Source organism: Podarcis filfolensis (assembly GCF_964270895.1).
Source record: "Podarcis filfolensis genome assembly, chromosome: 7".
In the NCBI taxonomy this organism is placed as follows: Eukaryota; Metazoa; Chordata; class Lepidosauria; order Squamata; family Lacertidae; genus Podarcis; species Podarcis filfolensis.
Genome location: NC_139603.1, coordinates 61,723,957 through 61,744,952, shown reverse-complemented (window position 1 = coordinate 61,744,952; position 20,996 = coordinate 61,723,957). Strand labels below are relative to the sequence as shown.

The window sequence follows — 20,996 nt, the reverse complement described above, 5'->3', positions numbered from 1 at the left end:
TGCTTATGTTATTGTTATGCATCCTTCCTTTTTAAGAGCTAGGAACTTCCAAAACAGCATTTACAAGGCTTAGTTTCCATTGAATAAGAGAGCTGTGGAGACTAGGGCGACATACACATGGTGCCTTTAGAGCACATTCAAAACACATACCCACCCTGCTTCGCCGCAATGAATTTGTTAAGGGCAGCTGGGAATTGTAATTCTGTGAGGTGCAAACTACAGTGCCGAGGATTATTTGAGGGAAAGAATGTGTTTTGTATGTGTGCATGCATTTTTTAAAATAATATTTGCTTTGTTTACAAATATGCAAGCAGAGCACATACACTCCTATGAGCAGACTGCAAAATTGATAATCCTTCATCACCATTAAAGGACAACTTCACCCCAAGAATGACGCAGCTTTGGCCAATTCACAGCTCCCTCTGCCTGATTTTCCTTAAAAAACAATTTCTTCATATTTAATGATCCTATATTGCCCTCTGGTGATAAACTAGGATTTTACACGTTCCTCAGAAATGTAATGTGAAATCAGATGAGGTCCTGGTGTGTGTGGGTGTGTGTTTTAAGAAAAGACTACAGCATTAATAGGACTTATGATCTGCAAATATAAGTGTTTGTTGGTTTGTTTGTTTGTTTGTTGGTTGATTGATTGTTTTGGATGTCTGAATTGCCTCTTACAGGTTTTCTGGAAGATGCTCAGGGATAAATTGATGTAGAAGAAGAGAGGTCCACAGTTGCGACTTATCTCTGGGAAATCTGCATCATATATGCGTCTGATATTATATCTTGCAAAAAAGGATTTAACAGTTGCCAACAGATGAGGTAACGAAGAGAGGCCAGGCCACTAAAAACACTGCAGCTCTCACTGTTTCTCTCTTAGCCTTCACAGAGAATTTTTTTGTGGTATTTGTTCCAGTGCCCACTCTTCCCTCCCTCCCACTCTGTATGTGGAACTGTGATGTGTGGAGAAAACAGTATATCCTGCTGTTCTATGTCCTTTTAGGTGCTCCTGTGTTTCTTTGTTTGCATTTCTGAAATACAGGTGACTCTTCACTTACTTGGGAGTTATGTTCTGGCCCCCTGCTCACATAAGTGAAATGCACTTAAGTGGGGAGTGCCTTCAGCTCATGGGGAGCCTGTACCCGGAGCCCAAAGGAGACGTCCCCTTTGGCCTCTAGGAAGAGTCTCCTCACATGCCGGAGGCACAGCGGGGCTTTGTTGTTGCTCTTCAGGTCTCTCCCCTGCTTCCAGGTTTCCAGCGCCACGTGTATGCGTGGTTGTGCATGACTTGAATGTGCATAATGTTAAGCATAATTGTTTAATTCACACAGAAATGGAAAATGCCTATGTCTTATTGCTCGGATTAACATGGTTTTTCCCCACAGTGGCATACTATGGAACTCTAAGCTCCTAAATGGGTTAATGATTGTTTTCTGCTCTGAGTTGAATGTAACCTTTGATCATGTGATGAGGTTACTGAGTTGCAAATTCGCCATCTTGGAAGGGTGGTGGCTGGAGTCTTTTGTGACCTGCTAATTTTCTAAGTCTGGGTTTTTGGTTTTGGATGGAGGAACATTCGCTCATGCAAGATCCCTTTCCAGTTTTGAAGAGGCACAATCCAGGCATAGGATTTCTGAGAACTCAGCCTGAGACTAGATTCTGAAAGTATGGCACAGTGCTGTGTGGTGTTGCCTGTGGAAATGTGCTTCTGATCTGTTATCATGATGCTTATCTAACCTCTGTTGACCAGGCCCATGCAGAGCTTGTCTGGGGTCTGAGTTGGGAGTCATGTTAGAATACAATTATAAAACTCCAACAAAAAAGCAGCTGTTCCCTGTTGCCAGCTTAGCCCTCTGAGGCCTGGGGCAAGTGTACCTGGCTGCCCCTGCTCTCTGCTGTTGACCCAGACAGATGCATCTTTTGATGCCAGTGGGAATATTCACAGCCCCCAATTGTTGTCTGAATATTTGCTTCCAGCTATAGCTAGATCGGAGGCTAGAGTTCAATATATGGTTTCCCCTCATTCAGCTCTCCCTCTCACCTCTTGTGTGCATGTGTACATGTACATACTCTCTAATATGACACGGCCCAAATCCGGGACACCATCTTATTCAACATCTTTATCAACGACTTGGATGATGGACTCAAGGGCATCCTGATCAAATTTGCAGATGACACCAAACTGGGAGGGGTGGCTAACACCCCAGAGGACAGGATCACACTTCAAAACGACCTTGACAGATTAGAGAACTGGGCCAAAACAAACAAGATGAATTTTAACAGGGAGAAATGTAAAGTATTGCACTTGGGCAAAAAAAATGAGAGGCACAAATACAAGATGGGTGACACCTGGCTTGAGAGCAGTACATGTGAAAAGGATCTAGGAGTCTTGGTTGACCACAAACTTGACATGAGCCAACAGTGTGACACGGCAGCTAAAAAAGCCAATGCAATTCTGGGCTGCATCAATAGGAGTATAGCATCTAGATCAAGGGAAGTAATAGTGCCACTGTATTCTGCTCTGGTCAGACCTCACCTGGAGTACTGTGTCCAGTTCTGGGCACCACAGTTCAAGAAGGACACTGACAAACTGGAACGTGTCCAGAGGAGGGCAACCAAAATGGTCAAAGGCCTGGAAACGATGCCTTATGAGGAAGGGCTAAGGGAGCTGGGCATGATTAGCCTGGAGAAGAGGAGGTTAAGGGGTGATATGATAGCCATGTTCAAATATATAAAAGGATGTCACATAGAGGAGGGAGAAAGGTTGTTTTCTGCTGCTCCAGAGAAGCGGACACGGAGCAATGGTTCCAAACTACAAGAAAGAAGATTCCACCTAAACATTAGGAAGAACTTCCTGACAGTAAGAGCTGTTCGACAGTGGAATTTGCTGCCAAGGAGTGTGGTGGAGTCTCCTTCTTTGGAGGTCTTTAAGCAGAGGCTTGACAACCATATGTCAGGAGTGCTCTGATGGTGTTTCCTGCTTGGCAGGGGGTTGGACTCGATGGCCCTTGTGGTCTCTTCCAACTCTATGATTCTATGATTCTATGATTCTATGATTCTGAGTCTGAAATCCCGTGTGAATCATGCGACCCATGTGAGATTGTGGACCTGGAAAAAGCACTTTTCGGGGCAAGACCTTGGCCCGAAATCACATGAGAGTAAGGTGCCCCAAATGGCATGGGGGGCGGGTTTGGAGTGGGGTGGGGCAGGATGTCCCACTTTTTCCAGGTAATTGACAGGTATGTGTGCATTGCTTCGTTACACTAGATGTGATCCAAAAACAGCTAACAAAGTACTGACTGAAAATATAGGAACACAGGAAGCTGCCTTGTCCTAAGTCATACCACTGGACCATCTAGCTCAGATTGTGACTGGTAGTTTCCAGGTCTTCAAACGAGTCTTTCCCAGCACTTCACAGAATTTTCTGCATGCAAAGTTATGTGGCCTACCACTGAACTATATACGCCGCTACTTCAAATATAAGACGATTAAATGGAAGCATTAGTCTGGTGGTGCTGTAGAAGTGATTCAGAAACTTCCACTGGTTCTCTTATAGGAACCTCTTGGTTTTGACTAGGGCTGCATGCTCAATTTTAAATGAATAAATATCCGTATGAAGGACGCCCCCTCCCTTTGTTTGTTCATTGTTACGTTAAAAATGAATGGGGATCTGCCAAAGGAAAATTCATTCATTCACACATACATGTAGTGCGATGCCCTGGAGAAGGGGCCACCAACCTTTTTGGGCACATTTGTGAACTGGAGAAGCTATTGTGAGCTGCAAGCAACCACAACCTCAGATTATAAGAGAATGTTCATTTTGAGCCTTATTTCGGGAGGGAGGGAGGGAGGGGGAACTGTGAGTCCAAGGGAAGGACTCTGCAGGTGCATATGCACCCATAGGTGCCCCTCCCATTGGAGAGTGCCAGAATGTCTTCAAAATCATGCCAATGGTCACCCACATTGTAAGCCGAAGAAATGCAGCAGGTGCTTTCATTAATGAAATGGAAAGGTGATAAGGTGGTATATCTTCTTTCATCCAGGGGTGGAGCTACCTGCCCCGGTCCCCGGAGAGAGGGCGGGGCTAGCCACCTGCACAGTGAGCATCCTTAGCTGCCTGCCACCTGCGTGGTGAGTGTTGCGAGGGGCGTCGCTAGCCACCTGCCGCAGCATCGTCCCTAGTAGCCTGCCGCTCATGCAGCGAGTGTCTGGGGCCACCGCCCGTGCAAGCTGGGGTGGGTGGGTGGCGCGGCGATGTCACCCGCCCTCACAGCTGACACCTGGTGTGCATCGCACCCCCCTGCACCCGCCTTCCTCCACCAGTACTTTCGTTGCCTATAAAACGGGGACTCTTTATCCAATCTGAAATTTGGGTGGTCCGATGCCCAGTGTCATTTGGATGTGAAATGCCCGTTGGTTGGAAAATGCCGCACAGAAACAATCACAATCAATGAACAAAGGCAAGTCAAAATGCTTGGGGATATGAAGTGAAACAAACGGACAAATGAAACAGGTATTTTCCCTCTTAGCTTATATGGACCGACACTTTTCACGCTGGGAGAAGGGAATGAGCGAGTCAACAGACCAGTCCTTTTTCAGTTCACAGAACCCCAATTCTTTATTAATCACAGCTTGCTCACAATGACATACAGGAAAAATAGCACAAATGAAGAGTAGACTATGCAGGCAGCAATTCCCAGGAGGGAGAGGGACAACTTCAAACTGGCAGCTCTATGGGGAAAGCAGGTGAGCGATGCCACAACTGGCTCAAGCATCCTGGCTCCTAGTCACTCCTGCTGCTTCAGCCCTTGTCATTCTTGGTATCTTTTTAAAACTAGGCAGGAGAGGAGAAGTCAGCAGGATTAAGCTTGTTGAGTCTGGATGAAAAATGTCCTACAGAGCGTCTCGTACCGTAATGAAACAGATTAGATTAAGGCTTGAATCCTTCCCACAAAAGTGCACCTGGTTGCCCCACTGATTTTAGCAATGGTGGGCAGGACTGTGGCCTAAGATAAATAGAACAGGTCACAGCATCTACACTTAAAAGCTTCTCGACTCAAGTTAAATAATTTCTTCATTGGTGAAGAGGCAGATTTTGAGTTATTTTTAAATCCAGCTTCCCCAAAACCCATAAGCTTCTTTTGGCCAGATATATGATTGGTCATTCTCAGCTGCACGTAATGCCTACTTTTTAAAAAGTCAAAACTTGCTTCTGCTTGCCTCCTTGTCAATGACACTTGCCTTTGAAAAACAGAAGCATTTTTCTTCAAAAGCCAGAAGAAATTGTTCCTGTGAATACTAATTTGCAGCACAATGCTGTGCATGTTTACTCAGAAGTAAGTCTCACTGTGTTCAGTGGCGCTTACTCCTTTGTAAGTGTGTTTATGCCTGCAGCCTTTTCTTACCTTCTCCAATGGGTGTTAAGTCCCATTGAATTTGATGGGGTCTGACTTCTGTGTAGAGATGTAACAAGAGATGTATGGTGCACTGCAATTTTGTTGTTGTTGTTTAGTGGAGCACTGAGGCTGTAATTAAAACATGACTGCTTAATGATTTAGGGGGGTGTTTCAGGACTGCTCTGTCAAGTCCCAATGCCTGTAATTTGCTTATTGTTTTAAGGAAGTGTATTGATCGCAAACCTTTCTAGGTAATTAAGCAATGGCTAGACTCTAGCACCATAGACCTTCCACTGACTTAGATGTTCACTTGGAATGCATGGAGGTTGCTGCAGGGAACTTCATAGGAACAGATCTAACAAATTCAACCAAATGGAAATAGACAACATCAAAAGCCTGTTACAGGACATGTAAAGATTATGAAATAACTTGCATAATGCAATACTTGTATTTTTTAACAAAAATGTAAGTATTTACAAAATAAGATCCAAGTTTTATTTTTAAACATCAAGCAAATCATTCTGCAAAAACTGCATTGTTTTATTTTTTTTGTTTTGTTTTCTATTGAGTTCTTGATTCTTCTTCTTCTTTTTTTAAACCGTGTCATACATTTCCCATACTAATATCTCATGATCTGTAATAATATAGGCAGGGGAGTTGGAGGAGGGGTGGGGACTTATCCCACCCTCTCCACTGCTGGGCTCAGCCAGACAGTTCCACCTGGAGCTCCTTGTTTCTGCGGACCTCTGCAGCATGCCTCTCCTAGGAGGAAGAAAATAAAAATAAAAATAAAAACAGGAAACATTTAACCCCCACCTTCCTTCTCCAGAAAGAATTTTAGAAGACAAGCGTTATTTGGTTTCATGTACTGCAAAGTAAGCAAGGATATTAGAAGCATTTAAAACTAGGTAGAACAGGCAGGGAACCTGTGGTAGTCCTTCAGATGTTGTTCAAATCCACTTTCCATCAACCACAGCCAACATTGGCAATGATCAGAGATGATGTGGAATTGTAGTCTGGAGGCCCACTGGTTCCCCACCTCTGAGGCAGAATATAACCCATGCTCCTTGGCTAGGATAACTAATGGTCCTTTCCATTCCTCTTTGGATTAGAGGGAACTGGAGAATGGAGACAGAAAGAGGGTTTGTGCCACCCTTTAAGTGTGAAGCAGCTGTGCTTGATAGGGAGCAGAGTCACATGTGGTCCCAGAAATTCCAGGTTCAATGAACTTCCACATGGAATTTCTGGAGTCATTAACATGGGTCAACATAAATGGTACTTAAGTGGGTATAGACACTACCAAATATGATGCCCAGTGTGTGGACAGGTAGTTGGTCTAGAGCAGCCTTCTCCATACTGATGCCACCTTCAGAGGTTGTTGGACTCCCATCCTCATTATTGGTCATGCTGCCTGGTGGGAGCTGGGTGCCCTGCATTAGAGTCAGGCTAGGCACACCTGAGAGGGTAGGAGGTAAGCAGACATGATTGTGCTTCCACACCACATGCCATCTTTGCACGCTTATCTCTGAATCCTTCTGAAAGAAAGTTATGACATCTTTGGGACATCACCTTTAGACTGAGGCAGGAAATAAGCTGAAAGCATGTCTGCTGCCTTTGGTCCCTTTCCTACACCTTCTGGGGAAAGCAGAGGGAATTTCCCCCATGTCTGCACAGCTTTCTTTGGCTGTTTCTCTCTTCGCCTTTAGCCACCTGGCCAGCCTTTCCCAACTTGGTGCCCTCTAGGCTGCATTGAGACACAAGGCATCTTGGTTTAGTTTTTCTAATTATAATACTCTGCACTTCTGTCCCATTTTCTGACGTTCCTTTTGCACTGCAGTACCTGATGCATTATGGAACTGTGGCTTTTTAAGTGATAAAACTGGCATGTTGTGCTAAATTTTATTCACACCAGTGCGTGTGGTTTGACATGACAACAAATGCTACCCTGCACTTTTTGCACATACATCTTCTATTCCTGCATGATTCCCCCCATGAATACAGCAGGAAAGAACTGTATGCTGGCAAACTACCTCAAATTACATCACTTTACTCCCCTGATTTTCTGGGTTTAGGGGGCTGCAAATGGATTTTTTCTGGAATCAAATAACATGGAAATCAGCACTAAGCATGCACTATATTCCCTTAGTTTTCTAGAAGTGTCTTTTACGTCATGTGAACGTTCAAATCCATGCAGAAATTAATAGCTAGGGAAACACTGGGGAAATGGAGTAAACTGTCACATGAATTCAGTCCAGATGTTTTGGACTACAATGCCCATCATGCATATTGAAATACAGATGACCACTTCCCCCCTCCTAAAATAATCTCAGCCTGGTTACCTTCTCCTGGAGGCGTTCAATAAGAGCAGCTAAGTTAGCTTCACGGTTTTCTTTGATCTGTTCCATTTTCAGTATCAGTTTTTCCTCTGCCATTTTGCTGAAGTTATTGTTCTCCTCCAAAGCCTTCTGAAGGACTTCTCGTTCATGCTCTCTCTTTTCCGCCAGTTGTTTCAGCACCACAGCCTCCTGGGACTGTGAAAGGAAGGCGAAAGAAAGAGACCCAAGGGGATAGTTTGTTTGAAAAGCATTCAGCCAAGGTTGGAAAGATAATGTGTGAACTTCAGTTTGTCTAAAGCAAGGATGGTGAAGCTGTGTGGCCTTCCAGATGCTGTTGGACTCCAACTCCCATCAACCACAGCTGGCATGGGTAATAAGGGATTATGGGAGTTGTAGTCCAATGGTATGTGGTCAGAGGTCTCCCACCTCTGGTCTGAAATGCCAATAAAAATGTCTGAAAATTTTTGAGAGCATCTGACAAACATGAATCCCTGAGTAGCACTCTTACTAACAGAACCTCCTCCAAATATTCTGCTATTCTATTTTTGTTGTTCTATGGGATTGTAGGCAAATTTTATGGGCTGCTTTAAAAACTACATTTTGATTGGGAGTAATGCTTCTGATGCACCAACTCCCCCTTCCTTCTGCAGTCTAGCACCACATCTTATATCGTTTCAGCGGATTCACCTATCCTCTGGAGTACATTATTTTGGGAAGGGGCAAAGGGAGCTGTCAGAAGGCAGAGAAATCAACAGAAATGTCTTCCTCTGGTGGGAGCCACTGCTAGATCACAGACTGTGCATTTTGTATTTCACTCAAGTTATGTATTTCACAGTATATTTGTTTACTTGATTGCAGATTGTCTCAGGAGTTAACATTTCCTCCATATCCTACGGAATTCACGATTTCAAAATGCCCCAAATGTTTTGTTGTTTAATCTGGCTTCAAACCCAAGGAGTTACCGAAAGTATTTTTTCTTAACTAAAGAGCTGGAATGTGTTTATAACCCTTGGATACTTTAGCGGTAGCATACTGTCTTGATTACTGCCCACTAAAAGTTACAGAAACAAAGAGCTAGCTTTTGAGTTTTATAAGACTCTTCTTACTGCTGCATGTTGTTAAGCAAAAAGGCAATCCCTTCACCATTGAAGTTAACTGTTGGCTTTCCTCCTTAATACAGGTATTATTACATTACTGTTTGGATTGTTTTGAACGGGTGGACAAAACTTTAAAATCTCTCTTACTTTCCATATTTAACTTTATTCATCTAAATATTGATTAAATATTTAAAGGGAGCATACGGGGATGACCCAAATTCTCAAGGTTATTTTGCGTCCTGAAGCTGGCCTTTACTGTCAGCTGGGGGATGATTCACACAACCTGTGAACTGGTGTCAGATGATGACATCTGGTTGGGAACCTTTGGCTCCTCAGAAATCGCTGGACTACAATTCCCATCAGCCTTGATTATTGGCCATGTTTGCTAGGACTGATGGGAAGTGTAGTTCAGCAACATCTGGCAGGCCCAAGGTTCCTCACACCTGGTGTACACACCACTTCAGTTGTGTATTTACACACACACACACACACACATCGCCATTAACTACTCTGAATGTGAATTGGGTTCCAGTGATATAAGGCAGTGAGAAGTCCATGATTAAATCCCCTACAGTTTTTCAAAAGGAGAAAGATAATGGGAATATGGCACTGGAGGGAGAAGAGTTAACCCTTTCCCTCATGCACTTATTACAATTCATATCCTTCCTAGAGCTGTTATTTGCCCTTCAGGGGAAGCATACAGTTACTGTATCTCCCCGCTCCATGATAATTGCATTTACTCTCACTTACCAGTTCCAGTTTTATATCTCCTGCTGTCTTGTCTAGTTTGCTCATTAAATATGGCAGGAAAACAATAAAATCCTGCACATGGTATGTGAAATGAATACAGTCAGCTCACCAGGAGGAGAGAACTAATATGTGCAGTGATTTCCATCAACTACCACATGCTTAGTGGTTTTTAAGACTGGTGTGTGTGTGTGTTATCTTGCTTGTATTAATGATTTAATATGGGTTCAGACTGCGAGGGGCCAATTTCCACTTCAGAAGATCTCAGAAAGATCTGAGCTGCTCACATAACTGAGCTAACACACCACACTGTTGAATTTACTAGAGGCTTGGGCCAGGCAGATCAATTGCAGAGTCAGGAATAGCTCCTAAACTAGTCCCAAAGTATTCTTCCCCACAGTCAAAAAGAATCTGAGCATAGCTGTACATGTAACTATATAGTGGGGCAAGTTTGTATTCTCTATCTGAGCTCAATAAATTCTAAGATTAAACACAAACTTTGAGAGAGCGGGTCATGGGCAGAGATGCTTGTTTTGCATTGAGAACCCTGAACCTACCAGAAAAGGAGATCATGAACAGTCTTCTAGTATATTTAAGTAAGAAGCAAAGGAGGAGGCATACACCTCCCCTTCCCACTGGCTTGTTTTAAAATAAAGGTTCAAAATAAAGGTTTATTTAGCTTCCGCATTCACAGACTAGAAAAGGAAATTGGATGGCATTTCCCATCTGCTGTAACAGAGAAGATTTTGCTGATGATTAGGTGGAAGCTTCTTTTGCATATAGTCATTATGGTGAGTGATATTAACAAGCAAAAGATGGCCACTGAGCAGCTGACAGCATGAATGCTTAAAAGGGTGAACATTATCCCCAATTCTATGGAATGTTAAACAGCAGGGGCTTCCCAATTACCTTTCACACAAATGCAAATCCATTAATAGGATCACATGTAATTTCTGCACCATAATCCAAAAGCTACTAAGAATATGAATCCCTTTGGAATATAATTCATATTAATGTTCTGGCTAAGGAACATCCTACTGTACAACTCAATCTTTGCTTTTAAAACCTCGGAAGCTGGTTTAACAGCTAAGTATTTTGAGTCCAGTGGTTATAGAAACTTTCCCCAATGTGATCCCCTCCAGATTTTTTGGACTATAACTCCCATCAGCCACAGCTATCCAAAATTTTTGGAGGACACAGTTGGGGAAGGACTGGGTAATAGATGCTATGGCATGAATTCTGTCTTTCACTGATATTCAGATACATTTCTTTAGTGCATTGGGGACCATATATTTGGATGGATTTTATTTGTGGTTCTTGAAAATGAGAGGGGTGGATGTGAAATAATATAAATACTACTACAGGCACTGGTGCTAATAATGATACAGCCAACCACATAGCACCACCATAGCTTCTATTCAGGGTTTAGATGACAAGCTAAACTGTAGCTAATTGTGACAGAGGTGGAAATGGCAGGGGAAATAAGCCATGGTTATCATGACATCTGAAATAGTTTATGGGTATCATGACAGGGAGTTCACACACTACATTTAACAAGTGAACAATATGTATACACAAAAAGTTGAGCTGTACACTTGTACAGTTATTCACTTGTATAGTTTGAGTGTGCAGTCTGTGTACACAACAGTGGAGCCGTCCAAATCAACAAGCGCATATTCTTCCAAACAACCATTTGTACTTGTGTGGAGACGGCTTGCAACTGTGCTCAGTGTAACCTGCTAGCAAGCCTGTAGTCTTCAGGTGTAAACTTGATACCAATTGTACACAGGTGAGTGCTATTGATCTGAGTGGGGAGGAATGTGAATGAGAAACTAGGTACAAGATTGGGATGTGTGAAAAAGCAAGTGATCTATCGATTTCTTGAACGTGTAGGGACTGATTTTTACCTTTTCTGAATTGTATTTCCTGTATACCACTTAGAGACTATTGCAGTTAGGTGACATTTAAATTGTTTAAAGCATAGTAGTAGCAGTAACAGCAATAGTACACACACATACACAATATTAGCTCTCCTATGTGTCTAACTTCATTTTGAAGTGTTGTTTCCCACTCCTGCCTTTGGGGGACAGTGTAAGAACTCAAAACAACTAGGAATCCCATGGGAGTCTTGGACACAAATAGATTTACCATATGTTTTCTGACGCTGTGGGCTCTGGTCTACAAAAAGCTTATGCCACAATAAATCTGCTAGTCTTAAAAGTGTCACAAGACTTTTAAGAGAGCTTGTACCTTTGAAGAACATATCTTAACTAGGTTACAGAAATCCAGAGGGGTTTAAGATGCCTGTTTGCAGAAATGAATGTGCCATGGTAGAACTTAATGTTAGCATCAGCTCAGGCCCCTTTTCATGCTGCAACAACTGGAAATGTTCTCAGCAAGCAGTCATGCTAAATCAGATTATGGTCCATCTAGCTCAGTATTGCCTGGGATTTTAGGGTGGGGTCTTCTCCTAGCCCTACCTGGATGATGCTGGGTTTTGAACCTGGGATACTTTACATGCAAAGCATGTATCACTGAGCCATGTCCGCTCAGCACTGAAACAGTCATATGGTTGGTTATTCTTAAGTGACAGTTCCATCTGCTTTCAGACACAGACCATAGATTTCTGCAAATGAAGCAGCTCATTGATTCAACGTGGAGCACTGTGTGTTAAGGAAAGCAATGAAGAATTGCATCTTTCCTCACAGTTTCAATTCCCAGCATCTCCAGGTAGGGCCGAGGGAGACCCTTGCCAGAAACTCTGGAAAGCCACTTAGAATTAGCATAAATAGAACAATGTTCTGACTCAGTATAAGGCAGCTTCCTATTTGGAATGTACTACAAGGAGGAGGCGGAGGAGGAGGAGGAAGAGGAGGAGGAGGAGGAGGAGGAGGAGGAGAAGGAGGAGGAGGAGGAGGAGAAGAAGAAGAAGGAGGAGGAGGAGGAGGAGGAGGAGGAGGAGGAGGAGGAGGAGAAGGAGAAGGAGAAGAAGAAGAAGAAGAAGAACAACAACAACAACAACAACAACATTTTTGCAATGTATAACTTGCAAGTGCTCCTTCACCATTTTTGGTGCCAATAATAACATGGATTGCAAGTAGATTAACTTGAATGGATCCCTTCTCCTCCTCCCAGTTACATGTTTTGACCGTGAAGTAAGTGGCTAGATACCTTTCTCCTCTCCTCTGCAGCTTCCAGCTTTTTCTGGATCTCTCCAAGGGACAGATCTTTCTTCTTTGGAGAGGCTAAAGTCCGTGGTGCTTCTGAGACTGGAGAAGGTGGCTTCAGGATCAGCTCAAAAGCTTGGCCAGAGGCACGCTTGTTGATCTGTTTCACTTCCATGTCTGTAAAGGAAAAGTTAAAACATTTCAACCCAATATTGTGCTAGTATTGTGATAAAAGAGCAATGGCAACAGATAATGCAGATGGCTTCTTGGGCTGCCACAGACATTAGAACACACACACACACACACACACACACACACACACACACACACACTATATAAGGGTGGGGTAGCACCCCTTATAAAAGGCAGCCCAAGGAATCCTTTGCTAAACCAAAGAATATCCACTGAAAGTTACTTACCATCATATGTGTATATGTTCAGGTTTCGAGGTTCAGGGTAAAAACAGGAGCAGATCAAAGAAAGCATCGACAGCTCCTTCATCTTTTCCTTGTAGGCTGAAATGAAAGAGACTGTATTAATCTGTTTCACCTCTCCTGATTCCTGTCTTACAGAATGTTTAATTTAAATGGCAATTAGTGTTGCTGGTAGAGCTGCAAAATGAATTGCTCAACTAAAACTTTGTAAAAATATCTAAGAAGATGAAAGATTTCTCATAAATGGTGGCTTTTTAAAATAATTTCTTATGCATTGAAGAATCTTTGATCTTTCTCATACATACACACACACACACACTCATCATGCCAGTAGCAGTAAATATGACTAAGGCTGCAGTTTCTGCCTTTTTTCCTCACCCATCAGGGATCATCTTTCACTTATGGGCAGTTAAAGACTGATAACTGTTTATTTCCAATGAGAAGTGAAAGAATAAAGTCTCTCCACCAAGGGCACTGAGGATTTAAGTCTTGCTTCAGCCTCTCCTTCCCCAAGGCTCTCACATAGGTTCAGAAACTGAGTTCCGCCCAATATGGGGGGGGGAGAGGAACTGTTATGCGTGTGTGATGTCACACACATGATGCACAGTGTGCTGTCATGCAAATATGTGATATGTGATGTGAGGACTAGTGAGGCCTGCTGCTGCAATGAGGCCTGGTGAGGCCCACCACCATGAAGCCCAGCCCTTCAAGATGGGGGTGGGGGGGTGCTCAGCCCCAATAGACTTTGGGGGTGGGTGGTCTGAAGACACTTCAGCCGTATGGAGTTGGCATCTATGCACAGGTGTTTCTGATGGCTCTTATTGGCCAGTTCTCTGCTGTGGAGAGGGGAGAAATATTGGAACATATAATGTATGCCAATCTGCATTTATGAAGCCAGGATCCAGCACCACAGTGCCAACTATTCAAGTACTGAGACCTCCCCTCCAAGGTCCAGCTTATGTGAATGCAAAGAAAACTCACAAAGAGGTTACTTCTAGCCTTGAATTGTCTGTCTCATATATGTAGCAAGTACATCAACATTTAACCTGCATGTTTCTCAGCAAGATTGCAAATAGGATATAATTTGGCTGGGATTCCAAAACCTACTTTCAGTATCGCCCCCCCTCTTTGAGTGGCATTCTCATCAATCCCCTACCTCACTGCCATGTCACAAACTCCTGTCAGTGTCAAAATAGGTCTGCAAAATGACATGGGGAGTTTGAATGCAGGTCCAAAGTCCATAGTTCTTTGAATCTAGGGCTTTGAGCAAAATATAGTAAACTGTGAGTGGCATGCAAAACATCTGAGGAATGAACTGCATAACAATGCACTTCATTTAAATAATGCTGCATGAAACACACCATAGATCTAAATATAAATTTTAGCTAACAACTGAGATTGCCTTGTTTAGTTTTGAATGTATTATTATTATTATTTCATACGGTCTGGGGGCCAAACTGCAGGTGTATAGTCTGGATTTGTGTGATTCTTTTAAAAACTAAGTAGCAGCTGAATGGGATGTAAACAATCCCATCAGAGAAATCTCAGTAGGAGGTAACTTTGGAAGAACCTCACAGCGAAACTGTACTGTGGCTACATCTGCATGTCACAAGAAACTACAGTTTATTATGGCAGTGGTAACCCTTGATTCTGCATACCCTTCCTTTTCTCTCCATTAGAATGGCACCTAGAAACTCAGAGACCTTTGCTTCTAAACTGCAGCTAATATGAACTATGGATTGTTGAAACAAGCCAACTTTATAATCCATTCTTTGAAGTTGGCTTGTTTCACTCACTGCAGTCCAATCTTGCTCAACTCCCTTCCCAGAAGCTGCTATTAAAAATTTAAAAAAGAATCATGCAATGTCAAGCTACACATTTAACATAGTTTGGACCTGAGATTATAAAATAGAATTGAAATGCTTTTAGTGAGGTTACAGATTATTTTTTTCCTACAGAGATGGATGCATGGACAAACACTGCTATGCCTGTAGAAGGCCCAGTAAAATAAACACACTGGATATCTGTGCACAAATTTTATCCTATATCATCTATCATCTATCTATCTATCATCTATCTATCTATTATATATCATCTATCTATCTATCTATCTATCTATCTATCATCTATCTATCTAATCATCTATCTATCTATCATCTATCTATCTATCTATCTATCTATCTATCTATCTATCTTCTATCTATCTATCATCTATGGCCTGATCAACTTTAATGTAGGGAGGGAAGAAAAGCATAATTTGCATATTGCTGTGGATTCTGTGATCATAAAAGCAGAGTGAGCAGGCCCCTCTATGCTTCATTGTTTTGCTTCAAAATACTGTACATTCTCTCTCCATTTCATAAAAAACATCACCACTCAGAGCCACATGGGAGAGGTTCATTCAGAGCTTTAACTGGAACATGGGGAGGCTGTCTACTGAGCACCTGTGAGTGTGCACTCACCAATTTCAATTTCATCTTCCTTGTAATTTTTAGCCAAGTCTTTCCATGCAGATTTCTTTAAAAGGAAAATGTCAAACAGCTGTCAGGCAAGGAGTAGGCAGCCTCCCAATCTTTCTGAGCTTCCTAGAAAGCCCAGCTGAGGATGTCATGGGGTTTTCAGGAAGCACAGACATCTCAGGAAGGGTACAAAGTGCAGACCACTGGAGGGATGATTTGGAGACAAAAGACAAAACGCCCTTTGGCCGCCTTATTTATGTATTTTATATAGACATCTGCACCACTTAATTCATAAAATATATCTAAGCAGCGTACAGAAAACAAAACAGCAGCACGTTACAAAAGGTATAAAAATCCTTATTCGGCACTCTCAGCACCTCTCACCCTCCCACCTCTCACCCAGAGCCCAAGCAAACTCACAGATCACTCACAAAATCTCTCAACCAAGAGGGTTTCTGGAACCTGCTGACACAGATACAGGCACAGCTGATTCCTTTGCGGTGAGTGGGCTCAAAGGGGAAACCATAATCTGGCTCAGCCCCACCTTGCTGTCTGTTGCAGAGCCTTTTGCTGCTTAGGCAGGCTTTCAGGATGCATTTGAGTTCCCGACCCTGAATCCAATTTCATTTTCTGCTTTGGGAGAGACGCCACAAGAGGCAGAGGCAGGAGGTTCAAATTAGATGGAGCATGAAATGCAGGCCACGCGAGGGTCGTATTTCCTTTAGTGCATCATAACTGCATTTACATTGATCCCTCGGTCATTCCATTGGCAAAAGCAGTTTCTCGAATTCTGAAGGTTAAATGATTCAGCTATGCCGTGTGCCTTTTGGGTTTGTATTAAATATGCTGCCGGCGTAAAGCCTGCATTTTTCTTTCAGTGTCAAACTGACACAGATTTGCTGGGCAGCTTTCTTAATTTGGTTCCCTTTGTGATTCGCAATGTGGAGTTTCACGCTTCTGATCAACCACAATGAATAAATGGTTATGGAAAAATTACATTAATAGAAATCCTAGAACTAGGCATTAGCCTCATATTTCCTCCCCTAGTTTTTAAAACATTGCTGTATCTACTATTTGGTTAGATTGCTAAGACTGCTTTGACTGACAGTTAAAATACAACTACTGTTAAAAATAGTAATAGGCAATGGTCACAAAGGGAAGTGATGTTAAGCACTGTGTTTCCCCCCCTTTTGTTAACGACTGATTGAGTTAACATGTATGTTCTTTTATTTGTCTGCACCAGCAGTAGGAACCCTCCAGCCCTCCCACAACTGTCAATCATCCAGCATCACCTAATGTCACCTGCACCTAGAGCATTAGGGAACATCCCACGGCTCATGCAGTGTGCTCCTGATTGCAGCTGGGGCTTGACAGTTCATTTAGCACCTTGAATCTGGATGAAATTGAGGTGCTGGTTGGTTTTGGTGCCTTTCCTCCACCCATGTCCCTGCTGCTTTTGGCAGGGGAATGGACTAACTTGGTGTATCAAACCTGTACTACTATATTCTTTTCTTCTTCTTCTGAGACTTGATTTCCTTCCAGTAGATGTCAGTAGACTTCCTGGTTGCTAGCGACACTCCCTCCCACTTCTTTCAGAGGCGTGATTTAAATTTTTCATTTCATTTCTTCTTTTATTGTTATTCTCCCTTTGTCTTTAGCCCCATGTACTTTAGCCACACCCACTTCTACCTTGGGTCCTGTGGAATTGGACTCTTGGAGGGTTGGCCTTGTTCAAATCCAGCCCTTCAGTTCCCCACCCCTGATCGACACCGTGAAGTAGGCCACAATTCATCCAACAACACAAGTAGGAAACTGGCCATGCATTTTTATACTAAGAAGTCAATTCCCATGGAGTTCAATGGGTCTTGCTTTCAGGAAAGTGTTGCGGATTGCAGCCTTAGGCCTTTTGACACAACTTGCTCATGGGTGCATAATAAGTTAGTAACAGAAGTGGGGTTTGAACCTTCATGTCACTGTGGCCTTCAGGGTCCCTTCCAACTCTTCTACGATTCTATGATCCAAAGGCAAGTCATTAACCCTGGGACCACATGTAATCTCAAAGAATGGTATGTGGAATTAGCACATATAGTAGACTGTGGAGTAGAAGGCTACATGGAATAGCCATTCTTCTCAAGGTTAATTTTCTGCCATGTAGAAGAACGAAATCAGAGTACCAGAGACATGTGAGTGTCTATTTCCCAATAATTCAGGGGTGGATATTTCACTTCAGTCACTACTTGTCTTCCATACTTTTGACCATAGAAAGCAGGGATAAAGAAGAATGTAATGAGGACCCATCTGTACAATACATTTAAAGCAGTATCATAGTACTTTAAGAAGAGAAGAGAGATTAATTGTAAAACCACTCTGGGAGCTGTAGCTCTGTGAGGGAAATAGGGCTCTACTAACAGAGCTCTGCACTCTTAACAAACTACAGTGCCTAGGATTTTTGGTGGGGAAGCCATGATTGTTTAAAGTGGTATGATACTGCTTTAAATGTATAGTGTAGATTGGGCTCCAGAGCCAACGTGAGTGCTAAAAATCAACTGACTTTCACTATTATAGGTGGATTCACATAAATCTAAGATGAATTAGTCAGGCTCACAACCAATCTACATGCTGCAGACTGTTGTGGAAATGCAAAGCATTCTTATAGTATGCACTACGTTAGGGAAAACCACTTGCAAAATATGTATGTTAGTCAAAGCTGCATACAAAAAGCATTGAATATTTTTTTTAAATGCTGATTGCTGCAGAAATGTGGAGAGCTGACTGGAAATAGGTAAAATGTAAAGGCCCCCTGGATGGTTAAGTCCAGTCAAAGGCGACTATGGGGTGCGGAGTTCATCTTGCTTTTCAGGCCGAGGGAGCTGGCGTTTGAGAATACGAGAATCTGGGAGAACTCAAATTGATGCTACAGGTGTCATCTGTCATACCAGTCTTAAAGCCATCTAAGTTGGTTGTCATCAATCACTGCTTTCTGTGGGAGTGAGTTCCATGGTTTAACTATGCACTGTGTGAAGATGTACTGTCCTGAAGTCAATTAGTAGTCTATCATTTCCATTAAGTTGAAGCAAGGAGCGTGCCACAGCATATAAACTCTCTTTAGGCTCCTGCCGAGTTGTTGAGCAACATGCTAATCTGCACATATCTTTGCTGTAAGGTCCATCTGCCCAAACATTCTGACTGTTTAGTTACCTCCCAGCTAGCTGGACAACCTAAACATAGCTATCATCAGGACTCCAAATACTCTAAATAGGCTAGGGGTGGGAAACTGCATTTGGCTAACAGACTAGACTCTTAACTCCCCCACCTCACATGGGCCGTTTGACAAGTGAGTGGGGCTGCCCATCTGTCAGTGACTTGACATCACAGTGAAACCAGGTGACCAGTTTTCAATTGCCTGTGTGGTTTGAAATCAAATCGTGTGGGGAAGTGGAATGCTGCTTTGCAGGCACTGACAATCAGATGATTTGTGGTGCTTGCAAATCCCCTTTTCAGTTGAGCCACATCTTTATACACCCCATGTCAAGCATGTGGGTGTGGCTTGGCCAAAATGGTCTTGCAGGCCACATGGGGAGGCCTGGCTAGCCTAATTTGGTCCATGGGCCAGATAGAAGATCATCACCACTGCCAGAAATTTATCCTTGCACCATGGCTCTCTTGCACTGCTCAGCATGAATCTTCAAAACAGAAATTTGTATGTGTCCGTTGAGAAAACAATGACCAAAGAAGCCATAGTGATCAGGTGGGTGCTTAACAATGAATAGATAAGGGACTGGATTTATGATGCTTATAAGGTTGCAAAAAATAAGCACAGGTATATGGGCATTGTACTTCTTCTTTTGGATGCCTAAAAAACCACTGGATAGAGATCTGATTGATATGCCATTCTGTCATTTCCATGTTGACCCCTTGCCAAGCTGAATTATTTGTGCTGCACTTACAGGATTTGATCCTGAGGTATATATTAAGGTAATACCAATATTGCTTGCTTACTGATGCCAAAAGGTAATAATATCCCTGAAGGCTTGAAATTGCCATTTTACAGTATCTTCATTCCTGCAGTTCTGTTTGAACAAGCTACAGAGAATCCATTCCTAGTCTCATTATTGTTATGTTCGCTTCTCAAACATGAGTTAATGTGTCGGTTTTGCTGAGCGAATGCAAACACTAATGCAAAATGAAATTTTAATTGTGCCTTTTATTTTCCACCAGAGGAAAGCAAGGGCTCTTGCACTGGCTTTTGATGTGACTGAGAGTGGATATGACTCTGCTGCCTAGCATTTGCATCCAGATATATATCAATTTTAAAAAAGGGAGGAGGGGATCAAATGTGTGCAAGCATCCTTTAAACAATGAATTTACTTACATTTCAGTCAAGCCACCTAAAGAGCAAAAAAAGCTAAAACGACTGTAAGTCTGAGCTGCCCTTGCCCCCGGGGGCACCAAAAGCCTGTTCAGGCATTCAATTCACTTATGCAATGAATATTGTATTTTTATAACCTGCCCTGGGACCTTATGGTGCAGGGCCGGCAAGGAATCCTGTTGGCAAATACATAATTATCTTGTAAATTGCTTTACAATGATATTGCAAATTGCTTCAAGATGCCTCATGGGAAATGATTCACAAATAAAATATATAAATAAATCATGCATTTGGCAAGCCTTCTTGCTCCCTATGCTGGCAGATATAGCATGGTTCTTAAGCATCAGTTGCTGAAGATTGCAGGTGGGGAGGTGAGTGTTCTTCAGCTCACGTTCTGCTTATGGGCTCTCCAATGGCATCTGGTTGGCCATTGTGAGAAGTGAGTGTTGAGCTAGATGGGTCCTTGGTCTGATCCAGCTGCAGGGTTTATCCTATGTCATGTTCTCCAGCACATGACCTTCCCTTGAAGGTCATTCTTCTGAAATCAGGAGCCTCCTCTGCCTATAGAGTTATAGGTGTGACTTGGATTCATAGTGAGATTAAAACAGGATTCTAAATCATGCAGGGAGTTTCCACAAGAGGAAGAGCCTCCTCACTTTGGAAGAATGTCCTTCAACGCAGATGTGATGCAGCATAAGTGGGGCAGAGCTTGCAGGGCTGCCTCTTCCCTTCCTTGCATGGTTGTCCTTTTGTGACTGAAGTGAATGCTAGCAAAGGACTCAAGCTGCTTCTTAAATCAGCAAGGCAACTATGCAGCAATCAAGGATTGAAAAGCAGCAGAAATTTCAAAAGGTGGTCAACCTCTGATGGTAGGAATGAACAACAAGGATACTGAGTTGATGGCCTTTATTTTCATAATCCCCTGAGGCATTCTGGTTGCAAATTTCTGGAAACCAGAATACTGGACTAGGCACTCTTCTTAGGCTATTTT

General features: G+C 42.7%; 1 protein-coding gene across 1 annotated transcript in view; it reads right to left on the bottom strand.

The window, feature by feature from the left end:
* Positions 1–4,591: 4,591 nt before the first annotated feature.
* The window catches only part of STMN2 (stathmin 2), a 31,232-nt gene continuing 14,827 nt past the window's right edge, over positions 4,592–20,996 (bottom strand). The window contains exons 2-5 of the mRNA XM_083623476.1: positions 13,163–13,258; positions 12,748–12,920; positions 7,736–7,927; positions 4,592–6,158 (exon numbers count right to left, since the gene is read on the bottom strand). Coding sequence (XP_083479602.1) covers positions 6,099–6,158; positions 7,736–7,927; positions 12,748–12,920; positions 13,163–13,258 — 521 coding nt within the window. The 3' untranslated portion in view covers positions 4,592–6,098. The remainder of the gene's footprint in view (positions 6,159–7,735; positions 7,928–12,747; positions 12,921–13,162; positions 13,259–20,996) is intronic.